We start from the raw sequence: 27,275 nt of genomic DNA on the forward strand, positions 1-27,275 counted from the left end.
GGAAGTGAGGTGCGAGCCTCGCGCGCCCCACCGGCCGCAGCCATCCTGGTCGCCCCGGGCTGGTCCGACGCCAGGAGTCGCCGGAAGCGGAAGTTGCTAAGGGGTGGGGGAGTAGTTGGGGAAGTGTCCGGGAGTCTTCCCGCTTCTTAGATCGGAGCAGGCGAAGCGCGACTCCGAGGCGTCGCCCACCGTGCCGACCTGCCCGAAAGGCGTGGGACCCCAGGGCTCAGCCGCACCCTCTGCGCCCGGAGCCCCCCGGAGCCCCTGCCCGCCGGCTCCCGCAGCCCCGCCATGGGCAACACCAGCAGCGAGCGCGCCGCGCTGGAGCGGCAGGGCGGCCATAAGGCGCCCCGCAGAGACAGCTCGGGGGGCCCCAAGGATGGCGACAGGCCCAAGATCCTGATGGACAGCCCCGAGGACGCCGACCTGTTCCACTCCGAGGAGATCAAGGTGCGGGGGCTGGGGGACCCGGCGCCCCGGGACTGGGTCGGGGGAGGGAGCCCTGGGGGCCAGGTCCTGCCGGCCGCAAACGCACACGGCCCCGGGGAGGCGGCTCTTGGCCGCTGCTCCTGCGGGCCAGATGGCGGGCCAGAGCCCCCGGGCAGTCCAGGAACCCGTGTCTAATTACCGATAAGAGAAAGTCGCCCCGGGGGAGGAGGAGAACTCCGTTTAACATCATTAAGGAGAAAGCAGCTCTGGGACTGAGTTTCAAGCTCTTAATTAATTAAGAGAGTCAAACCACCCGTACCTGAGCACCGGTCTCTGCTTTTCTCTTAGGTATAATTAATTTCACAGCATTGAGAAACCTTCCCCTCGCCCGACGCCTGCTGGCGCTTCTGTGAAAGTGGGTTTGGGAAGTTTATTGTCGATTTTGGAGATAAACCAAAGCGCACTGGTAAACTGAAAGCGGCGTTTGAAGAGCTGGCTGCGGTGGCCAGAGGCGTTTAGATCTGACTCTTTGAGTTCACCGTGTTCTTAGAGCGGGCGTAGGGAGTTCCACTCTTGAAGTCAGTGGGAGAATTAAGTGTGGTCTCAAGGAGGCAGCGGCTCCTGCTCTCCCCTGTTACTTAAATGTCACTTGTGTTTCGTTGTTATTTGGTGCTGGGGATTGAACCCAGGGACATTCTAATTCCAAGTTACACTCATAACCCTATTTTTTAAATTTGGAAACAACATGTTTTTTTTTTTGTTTTTTTTTTGTTTTTTTTTTTGTTTTTTTTTTTTTGGTGGTACTCGGGGTGGAACCCAGAGGCTTTCTACCTCCGAGCTATACTCCCAGACCTATTTTATATGTTATTTGGAAACAGGGTCTCACTAAGTTGCTGAGACCCTCACTAAGTAGCTGAGGCTGGCTTCCAACCTCTGCGATCCTGCTGTCTCAGCCTCCCAAGAGCGGGGATTACAAGCGTGCGCCACCATGCCGGCCAACATAAGTTTCTTTCTTTCTTTCTTTCTTTCTTTCTTTCTTTCTGCCGGCCAACATAAGTTTCTTTCTTTCTTTCTTTCTTTCTTTCTTTCTTTCTTTCTTTCTTTTTTTTTTTGCGGGTCTGGGAGTGGAACCCAGAGGCCTTTGACCTCCGAGCTATACCCCCTGCCCTGTTTTTTATTCTCTATTTTGAAACCGGGTCTCACTGAGTTGCAGAGGGCCTCACTAAGTAGCTGAGGCTGTCTGCGAACCGAGATCCTCCGGTCTCAGCCCCCCAAATGCTGGGATTACAAGCGTGAGCCACCACGCCCAGCTATAAGTTTCCAAATAATCTACGGCACTGTTCCCAAATAACCCAAATATGGTACTAAGTCGCAGAGGCTGACTTTGAACCTGCGCTCCCCCTCTCGCAGTCTCCCAGGTACTCAGATTAGAGGTGTGTGTGTGCCACCACGCCTGGCTGTGACTTAGGTTTTGAACAAACCAAGGTGAGGCTTTTTTTTTTTTTTTTTTGCAAACTTGGACTTCCTGCTGCAGTCTGCTTTAATTCATCAAAAATTAAGGTGGCTCGACTACCGCTTCAACCACATTCTGTTAACTGCCTCAGTGAGATCAGTGTGATACTAAAAGGAATCAAGAGAGTGCCCCCCACCCACCCCCTCCCCCCACCCCCACCCCCACCCCAACAAAATCCGTGTCACTATCCAGCTGCAAATCAATCATTGCCGGGCAGGTCAGTTGCCTGGCAACCCGTTCCACCTTTGTTGGCATTTTCCCCCCAAACACTGCAAATATCGGCTGGGTGTTTACATTATTATTTCACATCCTCTTGTGGCTCTTAGTTGTGAGTCTGACTTTGAGGCTGCTTTGACTTCACCCTACATCCTGCGATTTGAGCTTGTTTTCTGAGTTTACTGCATTCCTGAAAAGATGTGTGCAGTGAACTTTGGAATCATGTTTCTCCGATGACTTGACATGCTTTCCCTGAAGGAATTTTGGCCCCAAGAAAGCTCTTTTTTTTTTTTCTTCCTGTAATTAGGAAAAAGAAAAAGACACCATAACAACAGAATTACTTCACGAGTATATTTTGGCCATTCCAAAACTCCTATAAGTTTGGGCCGGGTGCGGTGGCGCACGCTTGTAATCCCAGCATTTGGGAGGCTGAGACGGGAGGATTGCAGTTCCCAGACAGCCTCAGCTACTTAGTGAGGCCCTCTGCAACTCAGTGAGACCCGGTTTCAAAATAAAGAATAAAAAATAGGGTAGGGGGTGTAGCTTGGAGGTCAAATGCCCCTGGGTTCCATCCCCAGACCCACCAAAAAAAAGAAAGAAGAAAGAAAAGAAATGTTTGGCATACAGATGATTTATGGAGAATGAATTTTAGTCACATTCATTTCGTTTCACCAGAAGTTACTGAAGTGATGTAGCAGATACACTGATGGAAGCCCCAGATAGAAAAATACCTGGATTCTTTTAACTACCCCAGTTCACCATCTTGGCTGCAGTAAGGACATTTTGCTAAAGAAAGTATTTCTAGTCTGTTTTTCTTTTTTTTTCTTTCTTTCTTTTCTTTTCTTTTCTTTTTTTTTTTTTTTTTTTTTTTTTTTTTTTTTTTTTGGCAGTACTGGGGATGGAGTCCAGGGGCATTCTACCTCTGAATAACACCTCCAGCCTCATTTTTTATTTTTTTGAAACAGGGTCTCACTGAGTTGCAAAGGATCTCACTAAATAGCTGAAGCTGTCCACGAACCGCGATCCTCCAGTCTCAGCCTCCCAAATGCTGGGATTACAAACATGTGCCACCACGCCTAGCTAGTCTGTTATTCTTTAATGTGTAGGATCTTGTTAAAATTCAAAGAATGGAGACATCTTTTTGATAAGCTCAGCCCAGTTCTTCATTCAAAATAAGGGTGCTTGCCGGGCGTGGTGGCGCACGCTTGTAATCCCCGCACTTGGGAGGCTGAGACAGGAGGATCCCACAGGTTTGAAGCCAGCCTCAGCTACTCAGTGAGGCTCTCAGCAACTTAGTGAGACCCTGTTTCTAAACAAAAAATAAAGTAGGTCTTGAGGTATAGCTCAGAGGTAGAATCTCCCTGGGTTCCATCCCTAGCACCTCAAAAAAGGGGAAGAAGCATTTTTATTACCTCCGTTTTGAAAGTGGGGGAACAGGCACAAAACTAGTACAGGACGGAGCCGAGGTGGCAAGAGCAAGCGCCTCTGTAGAACCGGCTGTCGTATTAGGTTAACTGTCTGCTACGGAAACTCGCCGGCAGCTCCCTGTTCTTGAGTGAACTGCTCTGCTTCTAGGCTCCAGAGAAGGAGGAATTCCTAGCCTGGCAGCACGACCTGGAAGTGAACGATAAAGCCCCTGCCCAGGCTCGGCCGACTGTGTTCCGGTGGACTGGGGGTGGAAAGGAAGTTTATTTATCTGGGTCCTTCAACAACTGGAGTAAACTTCCTCTCACAAGAAGGTAATTGCCTGGGGAGTGTTCACATATTTTTCTTACCCCATGGGTCTTCTTCTAAAGGATCTCTGCTGGTGGACAGAAGAAAAAAAAAGATGTTTTTATAAAGGAGATGCTGAATGAGAGGATTTTGCTTAATAAGTCGTAGGGAAGTCTCAAACCCAAGAATTCTCTAGCTTTAAAGCACAGCTTTGCCAGGCGAGGTGGTGGACACTCGTAATCCCAGTACTTGGGAGGCTGAGACAGGAGGATTGCAGGCTTTAGGACAGACAGCCTCAGCTACCTGGTGACACTCTCCGCGACTCAGATCTTGTTTCAAAATGTAGATTAAAAAAATAGGGCTGGGGTGTAGCTCAGAGGTAAGAATGCCCCTGGGTTCCACCCCCGGTACGGGGTGGCCGGGGGAAGCACAACTCTTTTTAAAAAGAAACATCTCTCGGTGTGTGGGAGTGCCTCCATGCCACGCACATCTTGTAATTCAGATTCTCAGCATGTATTTTTCCTCAAAAAGTGAAGTCTACTCCTAGTACAGTAGAGAGTGCCAGGCTAGGAACCCCAGGCACAGAGTTGAGCCCATGTTGGCTGCAGAAACAGCCATTTCACAGCTGAGCCTCAATATTCCTCTCCATATAAAGAGAATATCAGACCAGATGATCGCGGGCTTCCTTATGAGTCTGACTCTCTTGCTTTTGCTTGGAAGGATTCAGTAAGGTACTAGCAGGAACCCAGCTTCTGCAGCAGGGATCTCGTACGGCGCTATCAGGACCCTGCACGGGCTCTTGTCGCGATTGTCCCAGAGCAAGTGCCTTTTCCTGGGCTCTTATTGGGATGGGGAGGCGGGGCCCTGGGCAGGGCTGGCTGTTGTGTCTCCAGTGGTAGCACTGGAGGAGGAGGGAACCCCTCGCACAGTAGTCACAAGTCGGAATAAAGGAACCGCATGAAAAGGGTTCCCGGGATCTTTTTTTAGCAGTTAGAGAGGTCTCGAGAGAACGTTTGTGCGTTGTTAAACTGATCCCTTCTCCCTCCCCAGGCAAACTGGCGAGGGTGAGAGCAGCAGGCAGCCTGCTGTTATCTCGCCTCACTGCCTCCTCGGCACGCAGGGCTGCCAGGTGGTATTTTGCACACACCCTTGAGAAGCACAAATGTCTGTTGGCTGACCTTTAGTGTTAGGAATGTAGGTTCCTGGTACTTGAGCAGAGCGAGTTTTCAGGAAAGCCTCTTGCCCTGCTGCTTCCTTATGTAGTTTTTCTAAATTGAGATCGTCGGCCCGAGTCGCCTAAATTGGCTGGAACGTTTGCTTTCCTGCAGCTGAGCTCTTGAGTTTGGCGTGGGTACAGTGTGTTTTGTCCCACGGCTGGAGGAGCTGAGGGCAGCAGCCCACCCAGCTGAGAAACGCCGCTTCCTCTCTCCTTGCAGCCACAATAATTTCGTAGCCATCCTGGATCTGCCGGAAGGAGAGCATCAGTACAAGTTCTTCGTGGATGGGCAGTGGACACACGACCCTTCTGAGGTATCCCTCCTCCCCCCTTGGTCCTCTGGGTGCCTGCGTAGTCCACAAACACCCGCCTTGTTGCCAGTTCCCTTTGCTCTGCTGTCAAAACTCCCCGAGTGGCGAGCGAGGTGGCACCAGTTGCCAGGCCATTGGCACACTCGGCCCAGAGGAGCAGAGCCTAGTTGGGAGTCACCACCTTCCAGCCAGGAATTCCAGGTCCTCTGAAGAGCAACCCACAGACCTTCCACGTTATGATTTCTGCCTGTCTGTCTCTTCCCAGCCCATAGTAACCAGCCAGCTTGGCACAGTTAACAACATCATTCAAGTGAAGAAAACTGACTTTGAAGTATTTGATGCCTTAATGGTGGATTCCCAAAAGTGCTCCGATGTGTCTGGTATGAACAGTTACTTTATACCACGTGTGTCAGGCGGGGCTGTGCAGCCTGCAGACCCTCTCTCTGTCTTGCCTCTCACTCTCGTCTCCTGCGGCCAGTCAGGTGAACGAGCATTGCCCCTGAAGGGCTGTGACAGTAACTCCTAATTCTATCCAGTCAGGTTGTGTGTACCCCAAGGGCGCTGTAAGTCACTGTCTTGGTCTTCTCGGGCGTGTAGTGGGTCCACTTGGCCACAGAAAACAGACTGGAAAGTGAACCTGAGCCGGGCGTGGCAGTGCACGCTTGTAATCCCAGCATTCAGGAGGCTGAGATAGGAGGATGGCAGTGCACAGGCAGCCTCAGCTACTTAGTGAGGCCCTCTGCAACTTAATGAGACTTTGTTTCAAAATAGAGAATTAAAAATAGGGCTGGGGATGTAGCTCAGAGGTAGAATGCCCCTGGGTTCCATCCCCAGTATCGAAAAAAAAAAAGAACCCAAGCTGGTGTCCTGCCAGGGCAGGGCCAGAGAGGCCCTGGAGGGACACTGGGTGAGGATGGGCCAGCACTGGGGAGGCTGCCAGCTCACTGCCCACCACGGCACCTGGAGAATCTCAGGCTGACAGGTGGTTTATGGACACCTCCCTGACCTTGGTTGTCGCTAGTGTGGCCCATTAGCGCCTTGTCAGGCCCTGCAGAGGGAGGAAAGGACTCCTTGTGGGAGTAAGGAGTTCTTTCTGGGAACCTATTCAATGCAAAACTCGCCTGTTTTCCAAGAATCTTTCAATCTCTGGAATTTCAATAAATTGCTTCCCGTCCAAACCCCACAAGAGGAGCCTCCTGGGAAGATAATAATGCGTGTGATCCAGGGGTGTTTCCCGACCTCGGCGTCGGTGCCAGCTGCACTGTCCTCGCACAGGGTCCACCAAGCCCTGGGCCAGCCCGTGGGCGGTGGGGAGAAGATGCCCAGGAGGGTGTCTGCAGTCTGAGGAGATGGATGCAGTCAGTTTGCAGGAGATTTGTCCTCACCGCCTGGCTGGGCTGGAGGCTCTGCTACCAGGCCCTTTTATTATTTTCAATTTGAAATCACAGTAACGAATTGACCACAGTGGGCTGGCTGGGGCTGAAAAATTGGGTTGTAGAGCAAGACTCAGAAGTCCAAAAAATAGTCCGTCGTGGTGGCGCCCACTTGTAAGCCTAGTACTTGGGAGGCTGAGACAGGAGGGTCGCAGGTTCACAGCCAGCCTCAACTACTTAGGCCCTCTGCAACTTAGTTTCTTGGTTTTTGCAACCCTGATTCAAAATAATAAAAATAAATAAATAGGGCTTAGGGCTTAGTTCAGAGGTAGAATGCCCCTGGGTTCAATCCCCAGTACGCAAAAAAAAAAAAAACGAAATCCAAAAAATAGTGTGTTCTTTTGTCTGGAGAGCTAACTGATCTTTAGAAATACCAATTTTTTGTTTCCGGATAGGCGTCAATTAGCACACAGGAGGAATGACCCCATATCCTTCTACTCACTGATAAATATAATCTTGGGTCACATACCAGACAACATTCTGTGATACAGTCAGCTGGGGAAAGAAATATGACCCTTTGCTGCCGATTAAAGCTTCCAGCTCTCTAAACTTCCCATATTTAGACACTTTATCTACTCCTATGGCTCAGTTTCCTGTATTCAGTGCTTTTCTCGCGTCTTGGTATGATATGGCTGGGACCTGTGTGGCGAGCCTGACCCTAGAAGGTGGCATTGAGGGCATCTGCAGGACCAGGGCAGGCGGTTATTGCGGGCTAGCCAACAGCCAGGGGACAGGGCCCATCCCCGTTTCCTTTTGATTACGGCTCAGTGCCTTCCAACTGGACACATCACTAGATGAGTTGCTCTGACAAGAATCACTGAACTTCAGAAGCTTCGTAATATATCTGTATACTCCTAGTGTACAAGCAAGAGTGGAAAGAAACCTGAGTGTTACAGCCCAAGAGCCTTTAGAAACTAGATTTGGGGTCTTTGTCCTTCCGGTTTTGAGCTGTGCCCGGGTGACCTGTTTTATTCTGGCTGGCCGAGCTCTGCTTGGGCTTAGAGCTTAATCCTCACTTGAGGCCTTGAGCAGCTTTGTGGAATGCGGAGCCCCGCCAGCAGTGAGGGAGGCTCTGTGCCGAGTGAAGCCAGGGGATTGGGAGCGCCCTCGGTCTGACCAGATGCCCGGGTTGCCCTGCGCTGCCTCCCGCCAGGGCACCCGGACTCCCTGCTGATCTTGGTCCTAATTACCAGAGTCAGAAGGGTTTTCTCGCGGCCTGTGCCTTCGCCTGTGGAGCCTGTGTGTCCTTCAACACAATATAAGTCTATATTGAGGAAACAAGACACAAGCCAGATGGCGGCACTAGGTTACATGAGACCGCTCTAAAACAACTGCTTTTTAGAACGTCCTGTCCCCGTCTCCCAACAGAGCTGTCCAGCTCTCCGCCAGGACCCTACCATCAGGAGCCCTACATCTCCAAACCAGAAGAGCGTTTTAAGGCGCCGCCCATTCTCCCTCCACATCTGCTCCAGGTCATCCTAAACAAGGACACGGGGATTTCTGTGAGTACTCGGCTGCCCGGACTCCCTCATGGCCGTGGTCCCGGGCCTTTTCCCCTTCTGTCCATTTCTCACGAAGTGCCTGGGGAATACGCGCAGCATCTGCGCTGGTGTGAGCCTCCACGGTCCTCTCACTCCAGGATGGGCTGCTCGTGAGAGGCTCCACGGGGAAACCGCGCTCACAACGCCTTTCAGAACCTTTCTTCCTTGCCTTTTACTCCTGTCTCAGCACAAGCCCTGTTCCATTTCAATTTTATGACAAAATCTTTAGCCACCTACACTTAGTAAGGTAGACAGTAGGACTCTTCCTCCTGCCCTGCCCCTTGTACTGGGATTAAACCCAAGGTGTTCTACCTCCAAGCTACACTCCAGCCCTCTTAATTTCTTATTTTGAAACAGTCTTCTAGCCTGCCGAGGGTCTCACTAACCTGCTCAGGCTGGCCTTTTAATCTGTGTTCCTCCTGTCTCGGCCTCCCAAGTACTGAGATTACAGGTGTGCACCACCCCTGGCATGGCCCTCAGACTCGAGAATCTTACTTTATTTTATTTATTCATTCAGTTTTTTGTGTGTGTGATACTGGGGCTGGAACTCAGGGGCCCTCTACCTCCGGGCTACACTCCCAGGCCTATTTTATGTTTTATTTGGAAATGGGGTCTCACTCAGTAGCTGAGGCTGCCTTTGAACCTGTGGGATCCTCCTGTCTCAGCCTCCCAAGCGCTGGGATTACAGTGTGCTTCACCAGCCCGGTGAGAATCTTCCTTTTAATCACGGGGTTGCTTTCAGTAGCACCGGTGGTCCTTGATCAAATTGGAGGCACCTGGCTAACACACATTTCTGCTGGAAAATTGGTGTCACATGCCGAAGAGAAGTGTGTCCTGAATCCCAGAGAGCTGTCAGCCATTCCCTCGCAGTTAATTTTCCACTCTTTAACCCAGGTTGTTTGTCCGCTACACCCTGGAATTACGGATTGGTCCAAGCCACCGCAGTGCTTACGTGGCACTGGCTTAGTCTTGTATCTGCTGCTGTAACATCATACCTGGGACTGGGTCATTCATAAATAACAGACTTACTTGGAGGTCCAGGAGCACACGCCGGCCTCCTTGCTGTGCTCTCCACGGCACAGGTGGGGAGGCCACCCTCCACCTTGAGGTGCCTCAGCACTCCCATGATAATAACGTGAGTCCATGTTTCTCCCCTGGGGCCTGATTGCCTCTTACTGGGCCATATCTCCCACACTGTCACGCTGGAGATAGGTTTCCAGCACGTGAACATCAGGGGACACATCGAAACCGCAGGTGCTAAAGATGCCACGCAAAGAAGAAGGCTTGTGCCCCAGTGAGCTGGGGGTGTGTGCAGGCGTCGCCCACAGCCCGGCCTGCTGGGCTGCAGGGGCAGTCTTATATTGTATCCCAGTGTGAGGCTGAGTAGTGTGTCACCTCTAAAGTCCATTCGCCTGTGCACACACACTTAGGTTGGCCCTTTCCTATCTGTGCTGTCCGAGTACTGCTGCGGAGGACGTGGGTGTGCCAACGTACACGTGCATCTCCTGGTGAAACATACTGGAAGTGGAATTGCTAGGTCCTGTGGTAGCTCTATTTCATTAATTTTTTGAGGAACTTTCATACTGTCTTCCATAGGCCATACCAGTTTATAACCACCAACAGTGCACAAAAAGAATAGACTTTTAAGTGTTTTAACCACAAAAAAATGATTAGTGTTTGAGGTGATGCGTATGTCAGTCGTTCAATGCAGCCCTTCCACAAAGTTTACAAATTCCAAAGCATCATGTTTTGCAGAAGAAACTTCATTTTTATGAGTCGATTTTAAAAATTAAGTTTTAAAACCCTGCCAGGGCCCCACAGTGAGCGGCCGAGGTTCAGGTGAGGCAGGTGGGTGCCGGCTCCCTGCACAGCCTCACGGCCGGGCTGGCTTAATACTGCACAGAATCACCACCAGCTCGACCCAGGCCTAGAGTAAGGTCACATGTGGTGCTTGAAGCTGCCCAGCCGGCAGTGGCGGAGCTGGAGCCAGGCACCGGCTGCCGGCAGTCTATCCGCATTGTCCTTTTCAGAAACCCAGGTTGCAGGTTGTTCCTCCCCAAGGAATCTTAACAAACCGGGACTTGGACCACTGTGGGGCAGGTTAAAATGCAGCTTCCCAGGCTCCGCCAGCTCTAGACCCAGAAGCCTCAGGAAGATGCTGCACAGCTGGGCATGGTGGCGCGCGCCTGTGATCCCAGGACTTAGGAGGCTGAGACAGCTGGGCGTGCATGGTGGCACGCGCCTGTGATCCCAGGACTTCAGAGGCTGAGACAGGAGGATTGCAGATTCGATGTAGAATGCCCTGGGTTCCATCCCTAGTAACACACACACACACACACACACACACACACACTACTGCAGAGTTGTGAGGGCAGCTTCGGCCTCTTCATCTGGGAAGAACTGGCCACCCCTCTTCACAGCCTTACGTGCAGGTAGAGCCAGAGCGCTGCCCTTGAGTGGTGCTCAGTGGCTGAGGCGCTTGGGGCTGGACCTGGAGAGCTCCCCGTCCGCAGGGTTGAGTGACCGCAAGCACAGCCCTTGCCTTAAAGCAGGGCTGTGAGCCCAAGGCCCGAGTGAAAATACCGCCGCAGGTTGGCTGCCTAAACTTTGTTTTTATTTGGAGTTAACATTTGTAAGAATTTTACAATGTAACAAAAAGCCAAATTTCTGGAATCTCTTAAAACGCAGGAAGTTGAGGCTGCACTAATTGACAGTCCCCATTTGAGCTCTTAGAAGCGCCGGTGTCTCTGCGGTCACCACTTCTCCCTTCAAGCCTGGTACTGAGTCTCGGGGCTGAGCACTCAGCACAGATCACATCTCCGTGGACAGCTCTCCCTGTCCTTCCTCCAGAGGAAGCGAGCCGTGGCCCACGCTCTAAAGGCCAAAGGGAAAGTGCTCAGGGACACTGCTGCGCCCACGGGTAGGAGGGCGGGGCCTCTTGCCGCACCTGACCTGGACAAGCCCTTCTGCTGCCAGCGTCAGAAGAGGCGGGCGTGGAGCTGCCCTTTCCTTTGGTACCCGGGGCCGTGGAATGGGGAGAACCTTGACTTGCAGATGCTCGGCGTCATGTCCGCCTTTGCTCCCCACAGTGTGACCCAGCCTTGCTCCCTGAGCCCAACCACGTCATGCTCAACCACCTCTACGCGCTCTCCATCAAGGTAAGGGCCTGCCTGTTGCCCGCACGCTGCTGGGGGAGGGCCGCTCGGGTGCCGGAGGGGCCTGGTGTCTCGAGCCCCTGGCTCGCCTGCCTCCTCATCTCCACCCCGTCCCTTAGGACGGCGTGATGGTGCTCAGCGCCACCCACCGCTACAAGAAGAAGTATGTCACCACCTTGTTATACAAGCCCATATGAAGAGTGGGGGCAGCCCCGGGGACGACGGCTCCACAGCCCCGTGCATGCTTTCCAGCGGAGAAATGGACGTCGCTTTCTCCTTTCACTCTTCTAAGACATTTCGCACCTGCCCTAGTCCTACGTGAAGGCTTGTCAGGCGCAGCAGCTCAGGAGAGCCTGGGCCTGTGGCCGTCCTCTCCGTTTGGCTGTGGGCCTCGGGCTCACCAAGGCCGGGAAAGGCACGGGGACGAGGGAGGTCTGCAGCCCATGGCGCGGCGCAGGAGCCCACGAGCAACTCTGTCCTCCGCGCCTCCACTGCAGATGTCCTAAGCCAAAGCCGAATGCCGGCCGCCTTGCTAGGACGCCCAGGAAGGGGCGGTGTCTGGCAGGTGCGTCCTGGAGGCCTCTTGCCTGTCCTTCCAAATCAAAGCAATACCTGGCCTCCCTTTCTCTGCTTCAGGGAGGTAATTTCTATCGGAATTAAAAGCCGTCTGATTTCCAGGTGAAGTTTTAATATTGTTTCCTACACTGTGTGCACTAAGTACTTTTTTTTTAAACCAGAGGTGGCTGGCTATACAGCCTGAAGGCAGTAAGTCACCATGACTAGAACATTAGTCATGTGACTGCCGAGCAATAATCTGTTCTCAGAACAGACTGAACCCACCGCCAGCTTTCTCCTTTAAGCTAGTGATCCTGAGGACCGACCAGCCTCAGCTGGGAGGTTGACCAACTTCTATTCCAATGGCAAAAGGTGGCGGTGTTACATGGCAGCTTTGCAGAAGTAGCTCACCCTCCTCAGTCCTGGCTGCGCCACCGGCTAGGACCTGTCCTCCATGGCAGAAGGCTGCAGCAGTCTCTGTTGCTTATGAACACAGTTTAGGCCCCAGCGGCAGCCTTACGCATCCACGCCAGGAGGACATCCTCTGGACCACAGTGACCTCTTCCCCCAGTGTGTGGGTTCCTGTCACCCTGTCAGAAGTTCCCATCATCCTGTGTTCTTGCTGGGAACAGGAGGAACTGGTTCCTGGTGCAGTGTTTATTTGGCAAGCCCCAGCTGGGGACCCTATTTTGTTACTGTTTCCAAAACACTGAATTGCTGTCACCTTGATGTAAAAGTTCAATAAAGCTTTGTAAAGATCATTGGACATGCATTTGGAAGAAACTGATTCTTACTCAGTTGTTTGGTGAAGACAAGAACTTGCAGTACTGCCATTGGGGGGAGGACTGTCGGAGCTGCCACACTGGCTGAGGGCCATTGCCTCGACCCACCCACTCACCATGCAGCTGGGCAGCAGCTGGGCGTGGTGGCGCACACCTGTGATCCCAGTATGTGGGAGGCTGATAGAGGAGGATCGCAGGTTCACAGCCAGCCTCAGCCGCTTAGGCCCTTTGCGTCTTAGACCCTGTTTGTTTTGTTTTGTTTGCGGTACTGGGGATGGAACCCAGGGGCATTCAACCTTCAAGCCAAACTCCCAGCTATGTTTTATTCTTTATTTTGAAGCAGGGTCTCACTGAGTTGCAAAGGGCTTTAGTAAGTAGTAGCTGAGGCTGTCCATGAACCACAATCCTGTCTCAGCCTCCCAAATGCTGGGATTACAAGCATGTGCCGCCATGTCTGGCAGACCCTGTTTCCAAATAAATAAGACTGGATGTAGGGCAGGTAGAATGTCCTAAGGTTCAGTCCCCAGCATCACACTCACAGGAGGCCTAAGAGCCGGCATGGTGGCGCACACTTGTAATCCCCACGCTTGGCAGGCTGAGACACGAGGATCACAGGTTCGAAGCCAGCCTCGGCTATTTAGTGAGACGCTCAGCAACTTAGACCCTGTTTACAAATAAAATATAAAATAGGTCTGGGAATATAGTGTCCCTGTGAACCCCTCGGCCCGCGGAGGACCTTTCTGGCTTGGGCAGTGGGCGGCATCCCCAAGTTCACAGCAAGCCCCGCGGGGAGCCTGGGGTCAGACACTGGCTTGTGAGACTCCAGCACATTTTTAGTGTCTGAACTATTCTCGTCTGGTGTAAGGTTCCCTTCCTTCTAAGAGTGTGACAGTTTCTGGGTGTTTTTTAGGTGTTTCCTTCTAGGACATTAGGAAGTACTTGAAAGAAACTTAGCAGAAAAGGAAAAGTTGTGGTCACTGTTGATGCAGGTGGGAGGTGTCCTGGAAGGCACTCCTGGCCAGAGGAGTACTGACTGTCTCCCCTGAAACCCGAGTGATGTGCGAGCCCTCGGTTCTAGGACCTGTGGGTTATCAGAGTCGACTTTGGAAAGCAGAACGACACAGCCAGATGTGGTGGCGCACGCCTGTGATCCCAGTACTTGGGAGGCTGAGACAGGAGGATCACAGGTTCAAGGCCAGCTTTGGCAATGTAGCAAGACTCAGCAACCGAGCCAGACCTTGTTTCAAATACAAAATAAAAAGGCTGGGCTTGGGGCATAATCCCTTCTACCACAAAAAAGAAAATGAATTTTAAAAATGAAAAGGGGGGATATAGTGGCACACACTTGTAATCCCAGTATTTGAGTGGCTGAGACAGGAAGATCGCAGGTTTGAAGGCAGCCTCAGCAATTTAGGCTCTCAGTAATTTAGCAAGACCCTGCTTTAAAAAATAAAAAGGAGCCAGGCATGGTGGCACACGCTTGTAATCCCCGCGCTTGGGAGGCTGAGACAGGAGGATCACATGGGTTCAAAGCCAGCCTCAGCTACTTAGTGAGGCTCTCAGCAACTTAGACCCTGTTTCCAAATAAAATATAAAAATAGGTCTGGGAGTATAGCCCGGAGGTAGTAAAGCCCCTGGGTCCCACCCCCCAGTACCACAAAAAATAAATAATAAAAAGAAGCCGGGCATGGTGGCACACACTTGTAATCCCAGAATTTGGGAGGCTGAGACAGCCTCAGCTACTTAGTGAGGCCCTCTGCAACTCAGTGAAACCCTGTTTCAAAATAAAGAATAAAAATTAGGGTTGGGGGTGTAGATTGGATATAGAATGCCCCTGGGTTTCCCAGTACTGCAAAAAATAAAGGGGGGCTGAGGGTGTAGCTCAGAAGTAGAATGCCTCTGGGTTCAATCCCCAATTAAAAAAAAGTCTGTTATGATCCAGAAGGCTGTCCACAGAGCCAAGTGGCAAACTTTCTATGAAGCTAGAGTAACAGGTCCCTTGACTGCAGTGGAAAAGCAGACGGTGCCCAGGCCGCAGAGGACAAGCACCAACGGGGCGCCTGTGACCCAGCGCATGCCCCGTCCACGGCCTTCACAGGCCAAGACTGGCGACCTGGTTAAAGCTTAACTCAAGGTGCTTTCAATGAAGATATATTTTTCCTCTGGAAATTTGTATACAAATGAATTCAAAGGTAAGGACTGAAGATTATTTAAACATAATATTGCAGGATAAATAACCATCCCTCAGTATCCTCGGGGGATTCATTCCAAAGTCCCCCTTGGATATGAAAATCTCCAGATGCCCAGTTCCTCCTCATAGTGTATTATTTTCATTTATTTGCATATAAGCCATGCATGCGCACACTCAAGTTCCATATATTTAATATCGTCTCTAGATTATTTGGTTTTGGTTTTGGGTTTTGTTTTTTGTTTGTTGGTGGTACTGGGGGTGGAAGCCAGGGGCTTTTCTACCTCCGGGCTATACTCCCAGGCCTATTTTATACTTTTTCTGGAAATAGGGTCACAGGTTCAAGGTCAGTCTCAGCAATGCAGAAAGCCCCTAATCAACTCAGTGAGACCATGTTTCAAAATAAAAAATAAAATAGGGCTGGGCATGGTGGCACACGCTCGCTCGTAATCCCCACGCTTGGGAGGCGGAGACAGGAGGATCGCGCAGGTTCAAAGCCAGCCACGCTGGCTTAAGAGACCCTGTTTCCAAAAATAAAAAAAATTGGTCTGGGAGTGTAGCCCGGAGGTAGAAGGGCTTCCAGGAACCCCAATACCACCAGAAATAAAAAAAATAAAATAGGGCTGGAAGTATAGCTCAGAGGAAGAATGTCCCTGGGTTCAACCCCAGTATAGGAGGAGGAAGAGAAAGAGGAGGAGAAAGAGGGAGAGGAGGAGGAGGAAAATGAGGAGGAGGGAGAGGAGGGGAGCCCTGCACTCCCAAAAGGCCTCTCTCACCTTTAGGGTTTGGGTGCCCCACATTCTCCCTCGAATTTATATTTCTTAGTTTCCTAAATAAATCTTTATGACACTAACACATGCTGAAATTCTTTGCCGTCACAAAAACCGAGAGCCCGCGGGTCCTGAGTTGAGGAATCAGCCCTTCTCCGTGGCCCCGTCTCTGGCATGAGTGCCAGCTCTGCCGCCGGGTTCAGCCCCACAACTCCGCAGTGGTTGTATGCTCTGCCCCGGGAGGAGGCCAGCCCGCACTGTCTCCTGAGCCACTCACCCATCCCACCTGCACGGCCAGCGGGGGTGCAGGAGCCCGGCATGGGTGCTGGTCAAGTCAGGCTGCTCTGCGGTGCTCTGAAAGAGCCTGGTTATGTCCCAGCAGAGTCGTTCCCACCGACCGCTCCACCACCTCTAACCCTGCAGGGCAAACAGGGCCCCATTAATCACTGATGGACGCGGGAGCAGAGGGCTCACTGTGTACCGCATTCTGCTCGCTGCTTCGGGAAAATAAAGTTTCAGCCTTTGATTAGGCAAATTATAAAACGTTTCTTGTGTGTGTGTGCACGTGTGTGCGTGCGTGTGCGGCACTGGGGGTGGAACCCAGGCTTTTCTACCTCCAGGCTACACTCCCAGATCTATTTTGTATTTTATTTGGAAACAGGGTCTCACTAAGTTGCTGAGAGCCTCACTCAGTAGCTGAGGCTGGCTTCGAACCCGCGTGATCCTCCTGTCCCAGCCTCCCAAGCGCGGGGATTACAAGCGTGCGCCACCACGGCCGGCACCGGCAAATTTTTGTTTTTTTATTTGGTGGTACTGGGGGTGGAACCCAGAGGCTTTCTACTTCCAGGCTATACTCCCAGACCCATTTTATATTTTATTTGGAAACAGGGTCTCACTAAGCTGCTGAGAGCCTCACTCAGTAGCCGAGGCTGGCTTTGAACCCGTGTGATCCTCCTGTCCCAGCCTCCCAAGCGCGGGGATTACAAGCGTGCGCCACCACGCCCTCTGCCTGTGAGATGCCATTAGTAGACCACCCCCAAGAGCGACAACCCCAAACGTCTCCAGATGTTGTCAGATGGCCTCTGGAGGAAGGGATCAGACCTCTCCTGGCCGAGAACCACTGAACAAGCCAAGCTAACGCCGTATCGGAAGAGTCTAAGCTAAGCCGCCCCTGCTGTAGCCATATGCTTTAGCTTTAAATCTGCGCATATGTTTGCTATAAAGCCAATCACATGCAAGAGCCCAGTTCTGAAGACACACTAGCTGTGCGGTACTTTTTTTTTTGGTACTGGGGATTAAACCCAGGAGCCTTCTACTTTCAAGCTAAGCCCCCAGCTGCTTTTGTTTTTTGTTTGGAAACAAGGTCTCAGGAGGTTGCTGAGTCTTGCTAAAATGCTGAGGCTGTTCTTGAATTTGCAATCCTCCCGTCTCAGCCTCCCAACTACTGGGACCACAGGTATGCACTACATACCTGGCTGTTCAATACTATTAAATGAATATCAATTTTTGGCCTGAATGCAAAATTTTTCATGGTTATGAAATTTGCTGTGTATTCAACATAATCTCTATTTTTTATGTTTTTGTGTTACTAGGGATTGGAACTCGGGGGCAGTTTACCTCTGACCTACACCCCTCAAGCACTTTTTATCTTATTTTAAACTTTACCTTATTTTATACTTTAATTGGTGTGTTGTAATTACAAACACACCTGGTGTGTTTTCCTCTGGATCGACCCCACTCCCTCCTCTTCCCTGTATAAGTTATTGAAATCGGTAGTGATAATTCCGTATATGTATGCAGCATTATTTGATTCTGAGGAACCCCTCCCTAACATTTCTCTGTCTCTGTCTCTGTCTCTCTCTCCTTTGTGGTACTGGGGATGGAATCCAGGGCCATTCTACCTCCGAGCTACAACCCCAGTCCTATTTTTTATTCTTTATTTTGAAACAGGGTCTCACTAAATTACGGAGGGCCTCACTAAGTAGCTGAGGCTGTTTCACCCTCCCAAGTATCAGGATTACAAGCGTGCGCCGCCACACTGGGGTTCCTAAGATTTCTCTTGACCAGCAAATACCTGTTGCCCTGAAACAACTATAATTGTCTTTACGAGAAAAATGAAGATGTATGGGCACGTATACATTTTCCTGAAACCCAGTCGAGCCTAAATTAATCATAGAAACATCCACATGAAATAGTTAAAGTTGTATGAAAAATTGAGTTGCGAGCACAGAAAACATGATACTGAATTTTGTGCGTAAAAAAGAGGAGTGGTTGGGCATGGCGTTACACATTCGTAAACCCAATATTAGGAGGCTGAGACAGGAAGATCTAAGGTTCGAGGCCAGCCTCAGCAGTTTAGCAAAGCCCTCAGCAATTTAGTGAGACCCTGTTTCAAAATAAAAGATAAAAAATAGGGATCGGGTATAGCTCATAGGTAGAGCATCTTCAGGATGAATTACAAAAAAGAGAGAGAGAGAGAGCCAGCCGGGCGTGGTGGCACACACTTGTAATCCCTGCGCTTGGGAGGCTGAGACAGGTGGATCGCACAGGTTCGAAGCCAGCCTCAACTACTTAGTGAGGCTCTCAGCAACTTAGTGAGACCCTGTTTCCAAATAAAATATGAAACAGGTCTGGGAGTATAGCCTGGAGGTAGAAAAACCCCTGAGTTCCACCCTCAGTACTACCGAGAGAGAGGGCGGGGGAGAAAGGGAGGATCCGGCATGGTCTCGCAAGCTTCTAATCCCATCCTTTAGAGGGTTGAGACAGGAGCTTCTAATTCCATCATTTAGGAGGCTGAGACGGGGATTGTGGTTCGCAGCCAGCCTCAGCTACTTAGTGAGGCTCTTTGCAAGTCAGGGAGACCCTATTTCAAAATAAAGAATAAAGAATAATAATAAAAAAAATAGAGCTGGGCGTGGTGGCGCATGCTTGTAATCCCCACACTTGGGAGGCTGAGACAGGAGGATCGCACAGGTTCGAAGCCAGCCTCAGCTACTTAGTGAGGCTCTCAGCAACTTAGTGACACCCTGTTTCCAAATAAAGTATAGAATGGGTCTGGGAGTATAGCCCAGAGGTAGAAAGCCTCTGGGTTCCACCCCCAGTACCAAAAAAAAAAAAAAAAAATAGGGCTGGGGGTGTGGCTCGGAGGTAGAATGTCCCTGGGTTCCATCCCCAGTACCAAAAAAAAAGAGAAGAAAGAAGAAGGGGAGGAGGAAGAAGAGGAGGAGGAGGAAGAGGAAAGAAGGAAGAAGTGAGAAAGCAGAAGAGGAGGGGTAGAAAGGCAGGCAGGCGTGGCGACAAGGAGGGCCGGGCCTGGTTTATGGTGAGGCTAACTTGCTGGCTGCTTCTCTGAGCCTCTTCCCTAGGGTCCAAAGAACCTTTCTGGTGCTTTCCTTTTAGAACCAAGCCATGTTTAGTTAGCTTTGCAAGTAGTCTGAGGCTGCCAAGAATCCTCAGGACCATAACTGAAATGCTTGGTGATTATTTTAAGGGACATTTCCTAATGTTATAAGGAAAGAAAGGTTCCAACGCTTTCCCCCTTCATCCTCTGAATTATTTTCATTCCTAAAATCCTGAGCTTGTGGTAGATTTTTATGCCTGGCAATAAAATAGCATAGAATTGCCTCTGCAGATCCCACGGCAAGCCATCAGATGTGGTGACTGCACATCAGATTTTCACTGTGATCAAATTATACCTAATTAGAAAATAAAAACCCAAAGCAACAGGAACCACGAAAAAAAATCACCGTTTACCAAAATCTTTATCCGGATCAAGCCAGTTTATATAACAATATACAAAGTAATAGAGAAAATTCACCTTGCAGACTGTAAAAAAATCATCTATTTAAAAACAGAAGCGGGGCGTGGTGGTGCATACTTGTAATCCCAGTACTTGGGAGACTGAGACAAGTTCACAAACAGCCTCAGCAACTTAGTGAGACCCTGTTTCAAAATATAGGGCTGAGTAAGGCATGGTGGTGCACGCTTGTAATCCCAGCTTTTGGGAGGCTGCGACAGGAGGGTAGCGCAAGTTCGAAGCCAGCCTCAGCTACTTAGTGATGCCCTTTGCAACTCAGTGAGACCCTGTTTTAAAATAAAGGATAAAAAACAGAAAGCCAGATGTGGTGGCACATGCTTGTATCCCAGAACTTAAGAGGCTGAGACAGGAGGATCGCAGGTTCGAGGTTAGCCTTAGCGACTGAGTGCAGCTTTCCACAACTTGGTGAGACGCTGTTTCAAAAATAAAGAAAGCCGGGCGTGGTAGCGCACGCTTGTAATCTCAGTGCTTAGGAGGCTGAGACAGGAGGATCGCACAGGTTCAAAACCAGCCTCAGCTACTGAGTCAGGCTCTGAGCAACTTAGATTGTTTCCAAATAAAGTATAAAATAGGTCTGGGAGTATAGCCCGGAGGTAAAAAAAAAAGTCCCTAGGTTCCACCCCCAGTACCACAAAATAAATAAAAAATGGGGCCAGTAGCTCAGAGGTAGAATGCCCCTGGGTTCAATCCCTAGTACTGCCAAAAAAAAAAAAAAAGCAGAAGTATTAGCTAGGCATGGTGGCGCATGCCTGTAGTCCTAGTACTTAGGAGGCCAGCTGAGACAGGAGGATGACAGGTTAGAGGCCAGCATCAGCAATTTAGTGAGGCTGTGTGTGTGTGTGTGTGTGTGTGTGTGTGTGTGTACATGGTACTGGGGATTGAACCCAAGGGCATTCTACTTCTGAGATACACCCTAGGCCTATTTTTTTTTTTTAACAGTCTAAGTTGCAGAGGGCCTTGCTAAGTTGCTAAAACTGGCTATGAACTTGCAATTCTCCTGTCTCAGCCTCACAGACACTGGGATTACAGGCATGCACCACCACACCTAGCTTAGACCCTGTTTCAAAACTTAAAAAAAAAGGGCTGGGATATAGATCGGAGGTAGAAAGCCCCCGAGTTCAATTCTTAGTACCAACAAGTAAATAAAAATAAAACCAGAAGTAGTTACAATTTTAGTTGCCCTAATCAAAATTCCTTCCTCCAAAGAAATGTTCATTATTAAACCCTCAGTGGCCTCATCATGATAGAGGAATCTTAGGTTGACTGTTTTAGCTGCATTATAGGTAATCCACTTTTTTTTTTTTTTTTTTTTTTTCCGGGTCTGGGGATGGAACCCCAGGGGCATTCAACCTCCAAGCTATACCCCCTGCCCTATTTTTTGTTCTTTATTTTGAAACCGGGTCTCACTGAGTTGCAGAGGGCCTCACTATGTAGCTGAGGCTGTCCACGAACTGTTATCCTCAGGTCTCAGCCTCCTGAATGCTGGGATTACAAGCGTGTGCCAGCACACCTGGCTCGGTAATCCACTTTTATACTTTTTTTTTGTGTGTGGTACGGGGTTTTCTACCTTCAGGCTATACTCCCAGACCTATTTTATATTTTATCTGGAAACAGGGTCTCACTAAGTGGCTGAGAGCCTCACCGAGTAGCTGAGGCTGGCTTTGCACCAGTGCAATCCTCCTGTCCCAGCCGCCCAAGCGCGGGGATTACAAGTGTGCGCCACCAAGCCCGGCTGGTAATCCAGTCTTGAGTGATCCTTTTTATTTTTTATTTTTTGGTGGTACTGGGGTTCCTGGAGGCCCTTCTACCTCCAGGCTACACTCCCAGACCTATTTTATACTTTTTTATTTGGAAACAGGGTCTCTTAAGCCAACGCGGCTGGCTTCGAACCTGCGTGATCCTCCTGTCTCCGCCTCCCAAACGCGGGGATTACAAGCGTGCACCACCACGCCCAGCTTGAGTGATCCTTTTTCAATGGCCTCTGTCTGTTTAAAGAGATTGTCAGTTCTGCAGTCCTGTAAAATGGCCACAAGACCCAACTCACGGTTTGATGGAAGTAGTGACCACACTATAACAGTGTTGCCCTTTTAGAAAAGGATGTAACCCACGCCGGGCGTGGTGGCGCACGCTTGTAATCCCAGCATTCGGGAGGCTGAGGCCAGAGGATCGTGGTTCATGGACAGCCTCGGCTACTTAGTGAGGCCCTGTGCAACTTAGTGAGACCCTATTATAAAATAAAGAATAAAAAATAGGGCTTAGAGGTAGAATGCCCCTGCGTTCCATCCCAAGACCCGCAAAAAAAAAAAAAAAAAAAAAGGAAGAAGAAAGGAAGAAAGAAAGAAAAGGATGCAACCCAGCCTCTGATTCCAGTATAGCAGGGTGCTCTAACCACCGTGTATCCCACCCCAAGCCCCAAGGACAGTCCCCCACCGAGAAAGAAGCTCCCGTGCCACCACAGCAGTGCATGCACCCCGACGCCGGTGATGACTTTTTATGGTCACTGCAGAGAGCGAACGACTTTAGATCATTGCTTTATTTCATTACTGTTCAACAACACAGTTCATTCCTTTCCAGTGGACCTTGAATCGTTCCTTGAGTTCTCCTCCTCGTTCTGAATAAAAAAGGTAATGAAGAAAAAGCCTGTACATTTGGAGACCTAGGATCTTATTTATGCTGATAAGCTTTTGACTGCAATTTTGCGTTACGGTATTTCCTGCTGGCATCGTGGTGGCCACACGGGGCGCCCCACCCTTCAATGAAGATGGTTGTCCTCAGCTACCACCGTTGAAACCAAAAGTAAGTGTTGAAAAATGCACCTTTTACAATAAAAAAGTAGAAACCAATTCAATTTCCTTTTTTTTTTTTTACGAATATAAAGTTTCTTGTAAATATGTACAGTCTTTTGAGCTAGTTCTATAGAGCAAGAAGCGTTTCACAGATGCAACACGGGTATACATTTCAGGGCTCAAGACGCCCATTTCTCGTGGAAATCCTAAATGAGATGCCAAGACTGAAAAGACCAGTTATCGGTGACCTTTCCAAATACTTGTGGACCAAGAGACAAAAACTTCAGCAAACATTCAGTCAGATCTGCCCTGGGAGGGGGTGGGGGAAGGGAACATGACCCCAAAGACCAAGCGACACCGGCACGGCAGCAGCAGGACACTCGCCAAGTGCGACAACCTGGAGGCCCGTGGGTTCAGACGAGAAAGCACTTAGGGTGAGACGAGCGGGAAGGAGCCGGCGTGTGGGCCAGGGTGCGATCTGCAAAGTGACTGCGACTGTGGACACACGGGTGGAGAACACGGTCCCGGTCCCCTGCGGAGGAGACGGGTCTATCTTTTCAGCCTACCTAGGATGCGCCTTGGTTGTTGAGGCGTGCCTAAGAGTCGTGGAGAATCCGAAGCAGGAGAGGCCTTGTGGGAGATTAAAGGCAGAAATAAGGCCGCTGGTTAGCTTGCCAACTGCAAAGCCTCTACGTTGGTTCTGAACCAGTTGCCAGGCGCTCCGCTCTCCGAAAGAGGGAGCGAGACGGGGAGCCGCACTGCACCTAAGGGCTGCCAACCCGCGGGCGGGGCTGGGAGAGTTGAGGGGCGGCTGCGTTCTCCACGTCCTGGTCTTAGGTGTCGCCCTAGGGAAAGGCTCGTTGGGGAAGTCACAGTTTCGTGGGGTAGAACCGTGCTGGGTTTTGTGTGAACACAGAATCACCCGTGAGGAAGTCGGCAGGGGAGCGTGAGAGTCAGGGGGGGAAACTGAGGAAGAGGTGGTGGTTTGCTGAAATCCTTCTCTGGTCGTAAGGCTTGAGCGCTTTGGGCTTGTTTGCTCAGTGCTACACGCGGCAGCGAGTGTGGCCAGTTCATCGGCAGGTCGTCAGGGTCTCGATTCGGTAGAGCATGGGAGGTGTCAGTATGTCGGCAGAGCAACCCGAGGGGGTCAGCCATGGTGGGGGGCAGCACATGCAGTTAACCGCCATGCAGAGCTCCTGGACGGGTCCCTTCCCCTCCCGGGGTGGGGAGCGACACGCCATGGGGACGGGAGGTGGGCGCTCCGGTCCCCTCCCCAGCCCCAGGACCGTGCGTGCTGGGCTCAGAGCACGTCTAGGGCATGCTTTCCTGGCCAGAGCTACATAGAAAGCAGGGGCAGCAGGCTGGGTGGGTGACACGGGGCGAGGAAGGGATTCAGTGAGGTCCCCTGGCCCCAGGGCACTGCCTCCGAGCCGAGGCCCAGTGACCTCCATACATTCTCAGCTGGTGGGGGGGGGTCTTCAAGGCCATAAAAGGCAATGAGAACGGTAAACATTTGGCTACTATGTCGCCCTGGTAAGCCGGGGCCATCTATGAGGACGGACTGAACAAGAATGGACCGCGGGAAACCAGCCATCCGGCGGGGACCGCCTGCGCGACGCTTCAGTGGCGACGGTGCGGACTAGCTAAAAACGACTACAACAGGAAGTACATCGCTCCTCAAACCTAGGAAGGATTCTGTTGTCTTAAAAAAAGAGAAAACGAAAAAGAAACAAGGGAGGGGGAGAACAAAAGAAAAACCAACCGACCCTAGGATCTTAAAGTAGCTAACGAGGGCTCTAACCACACAGTTAGTGTCCGGTCGGTGTCCTTGGATGACCTGGTACAGGCTAGAGCTAGGTACAAAAGTTCGTGAGTGCTTGGAAGGTGTAACAAAGTGCAGAGAGGATGACTGCAGGAAGGCGCCGGAGGAGACCCGGTGCTGACGGCTCCCGGGAGCCTCGGCGCCTGCCCCGGGGGCACGTTCGTGCCAGGCGGTCTGGACCCGCTGTGCCGGGGGTGGCCGAGCAGACAGGGCGCTGGGTCCCCCGCAGCGGACTTCCATAGTGTGTCTGGTGTTTTCCTGCAGACTAAGATGAGGAGTTGCTTTCTCTGGCTGAGATTTATACTGAAGACTGGTCCCAGACCTACGAGCAAAGTAAAAAGGAGGCAGGTTTTAGTTCTCTGAGGCCAGGAAGCGCTGGGCTTGCTGCCTAATGCAGATGGGCACCTGGTGCACCTAGTCTGCTCCCAGCGCTAAACAGTAAGCGCTCTCAAGGCTGAACCAACTCACGGAGGTCGCCCTCGGGGCTTGGGTCAGGCGGGGAAAAGCTACCCCAAGCACACAAAGCTGTGCGTTTCTCCTGTTGCACGCATGCAGGTGCACACTCATGGAATTTTACTGGTAAATCAGAAGGAATAAAAAATAAAGTCTGTGCCGGGCATGGTGGTGTACACCTGTAATCCCAGTACTTGGGAGGCTGAGTCAGGAGGATCGCAGGTTCAAGGCCAGTGAGGCCCTCAGTAATTTAGTGAGACTGTTTCAAAATAAAAAATGAAATAGGGCTGGGGCTGTATTTTGGAGGTAGCATGCCCCTGGGTTCAATTGCTAGTACTATGCAAACAATATCTGCATGGCTCCCCCCTCTTTCTTTGCCACAAAGGCGCCAGCAGTGGACTGCAGGTGGTATCAGAAGGAGGGTGCCACGCAGAGAATAACTCCCAGGGACAGAAAGGCGCTCTCAGCCCTGGGTGGGCTCCCGAAGCAGCCAGTCCACCAGGGAGGTGCCAAGCACTGGGCCCAACCTGCTCGTGGGATTCCTGGCCGTCAGCACATAGAAATACATGCAACACCATCTAAACTTTCCAGAAAGCTCAAAGTTCTAGGCAACTGCAGACTCTGTTATAAAGTTCCCCCCTTTTTTTGGGGGGGGTACTAGGGATTGAGCCCAAGGGCATTCTACCTCTGAGCTACATCCCCAGCCCTATTTTTTTTTTTTTTTTTTGGTGCGGTACTAGGGGTTGAACCCAATTTCATCTACCTCCCAGTTATACCTCCAGCCCTATTTTTTATTCTTTATTTTGAAACAGGGTCTAAGTAGCTGAGGCTCTCTGTGAACCTGCGACCCTACGGTCTCAGCCTCCCAAATACTGGGATTACAAGCGTGTGCCACCATGCCGGGCTCCCCAGTCTTATTTTTAAATTTTTGTTGCGAAACAAGGTCTTGCTAGTCTGATGAGAGTCTCACTACGTGCCCAGGCTGCCCTCAAACCTGCAACCCCTCATCTCAGCTTCCCAAGTACTGGGATTGCAAGAGTTTCTGTGTAGTCATCCAGAAAAAAATCCAACGTATACACCCGTGGGTATATTTGTGTATGTGTCTGAAAAATGTAGGGCATAAACCAGATGCAGTGACGCATGCCTATAACCTCACTCAGGAGGCTGAGACAGGAGGGCTACAGGTTCAAAGCCAGCAGCAATTAGCAAAGTGCTCTGCAAATTAATAAGACCCTGTTTCCAAATAATACCTCCGTTCAGAGGTAGAATGCCCCTGGTTAAATCACACACACACACACACACACACACACACACACACACACACACACGGGCATAGAATACCTGTATAGTGTGCTATTTATTATTTGTGCTTAAAAGGGAGAATATGTACATTTGCTTATACACACAAAATATCCATTGATATTTTACATATCCATAGTAACGCTTGCCTCCGGGGAAGAGAACAGTCTACCCGTGGTAGCTATTATGGTTTGAGGTATATACTTAGACATCTTTCCTTTTATCACACGCACCTTATCTGTTTGCTTATGAAGCATCTTCTTAAATGAAGTACGTTCCCTTCAGAAACGCCTCACCCAAAGCTTGCCTTACAGTAACAGGTTCCCTCCTACGCGACAGTGGCCCTGCGGGGCCCACACGTCACCTGTCGGGCCTCCAGCAGATGTGCGGCCCCAGGAGGTCGCCTCACCTTGTTGACCTGGGACAGTGGGGTCCTCACGGCCCCCGCGGGCAGCCGGCCCCTGCTGCTGTCTTCAAACAGCCTCCCGGGGGACCGCTCCCTCCGCGCGCTGAGCATCCGGCCCGGTGACTTCTCCCGCTCCAGGGGGCGGCCGGGGGACTTGTCCCGGCGCAGCTCGGTCCGCCCCTCGCGGTAGCGGTGGGGTGTGCTTGGCTCTCGGGGGTGGCTGGGGCCTTCGGGTGGCGCTGGGCTGGAGGCCACGCGCTTGGTGATGTGCTCGTTGTACGTTGGCGGGCCGCGCTTGTTGGGGCTGCTGGCAAGGAGAGAGGGGACAGGGAGCCGGGGAGTCACGGCCCCGGGCGGCCGGCCCTTCTCTGAGCTCATGCCCTGGCATCTCCCCGACTCATGAGAAACAGACTAGACCCAGAGTTCAGACTTTCTGTGCTATCTGGTAGTGAGGACAGGCAAGGAGAAAGATGATGACAGAAAAACCCAGCTTCCTGGTCCTGGTGAGGCTTTAATCACTCCACACCTACTGTGTGCCAGGCCCTGTGCCAGGCTTTTCCCGCTATTACCTTGTCACCCCATGAAATCACCCAGCAGCCTTAAGAGCCCTGGCGAGTGTGACCTCACTGTCCAGGCAAGAAGACGAGAGAGGTCAGCGTGAAGTCACAATCCCCACGCCACCTCCTAGGACCTCGGATTTGCAGGGCCAGGAGGGGACGGAAGAAGTCTTCCTTCCGGGATTCAGCCCGTGACAGGCCAGAAGCCAGGACCCACCCAGGCCCTGTGCCAGGCGCCACCAGCTGCCTGGCCCGCCCCTCCCTGCAGGTGGCTTTCCAAGGGGCCTGTGGCACCTGAGGCAGGTGGAGGCTC

General features: G+C 51.2%; 2 protein-coding genes across 4 annotated transcripts in view; one reads left to right on the forward strand and one right to left on the reverse strand.

Moving 5' to 3' along the window:
* Positions 1-291: 291 nt before the first annotated feature.
* Positions 292-11,724, forward strand: PRKAB1 (protein kinase AMP-activated non-catalytic subunit beta 1; the record flags this gene model as incomplete). Its single annotated transcript, XM_080717309.1, has 7 exons — positions 292-450; positions 3,734-3,897; positions 5,308-5,401; positions 5,664-5,778; positions 8,200-8,333; positions 11,462-11,530; positions 11,647-11,724. 7 exons carry the CDS (start codon positions 292-294, stop codon positions 11,722-11,724), a joined length of 813 nt encoding a protein of 270 aa, XP_080573435.1.
* A 12,821-nt stretch (positions 11,725-24,545) lies between these two features.
* The window catches only part of CIT (citron rho-interacting serine/threonine kinase), a gene marked incomplete at both ends in the record, with an annotated part of 188,114 nt that continues 185,384 nt past the window's right edge, over positions 24,546-27,275 (reverse strand). For all 3 annotated transcript variants that reach the window (XM_080717685.1, XM_080717686.1, XM_080717684.1), the window contains 2 exons: positions 24,546-24,569; positions 26,409-26,712. In XM_080717685.1, coding sequence (XP_080573811.1) covers positions 24,546-24,569; positions 26,409-26,712 — 328 coding nt within the window. The remainder of the gene's footprint in view (positions 24,570-26,408; positions 26,713-27,275) is intronic.

Source organism: Muscardinus avellanarius (assembly GCF_963383645.1).
Source record: "Muscardinus avellanarius genome assembly, chromosome: 21".
Lineage (NCBI taxonomy): Eukaryota > Metazoa > Chordata > Mammalia > Rodentia > Gliridae > Muscardinus > Muscardinus avellanarius.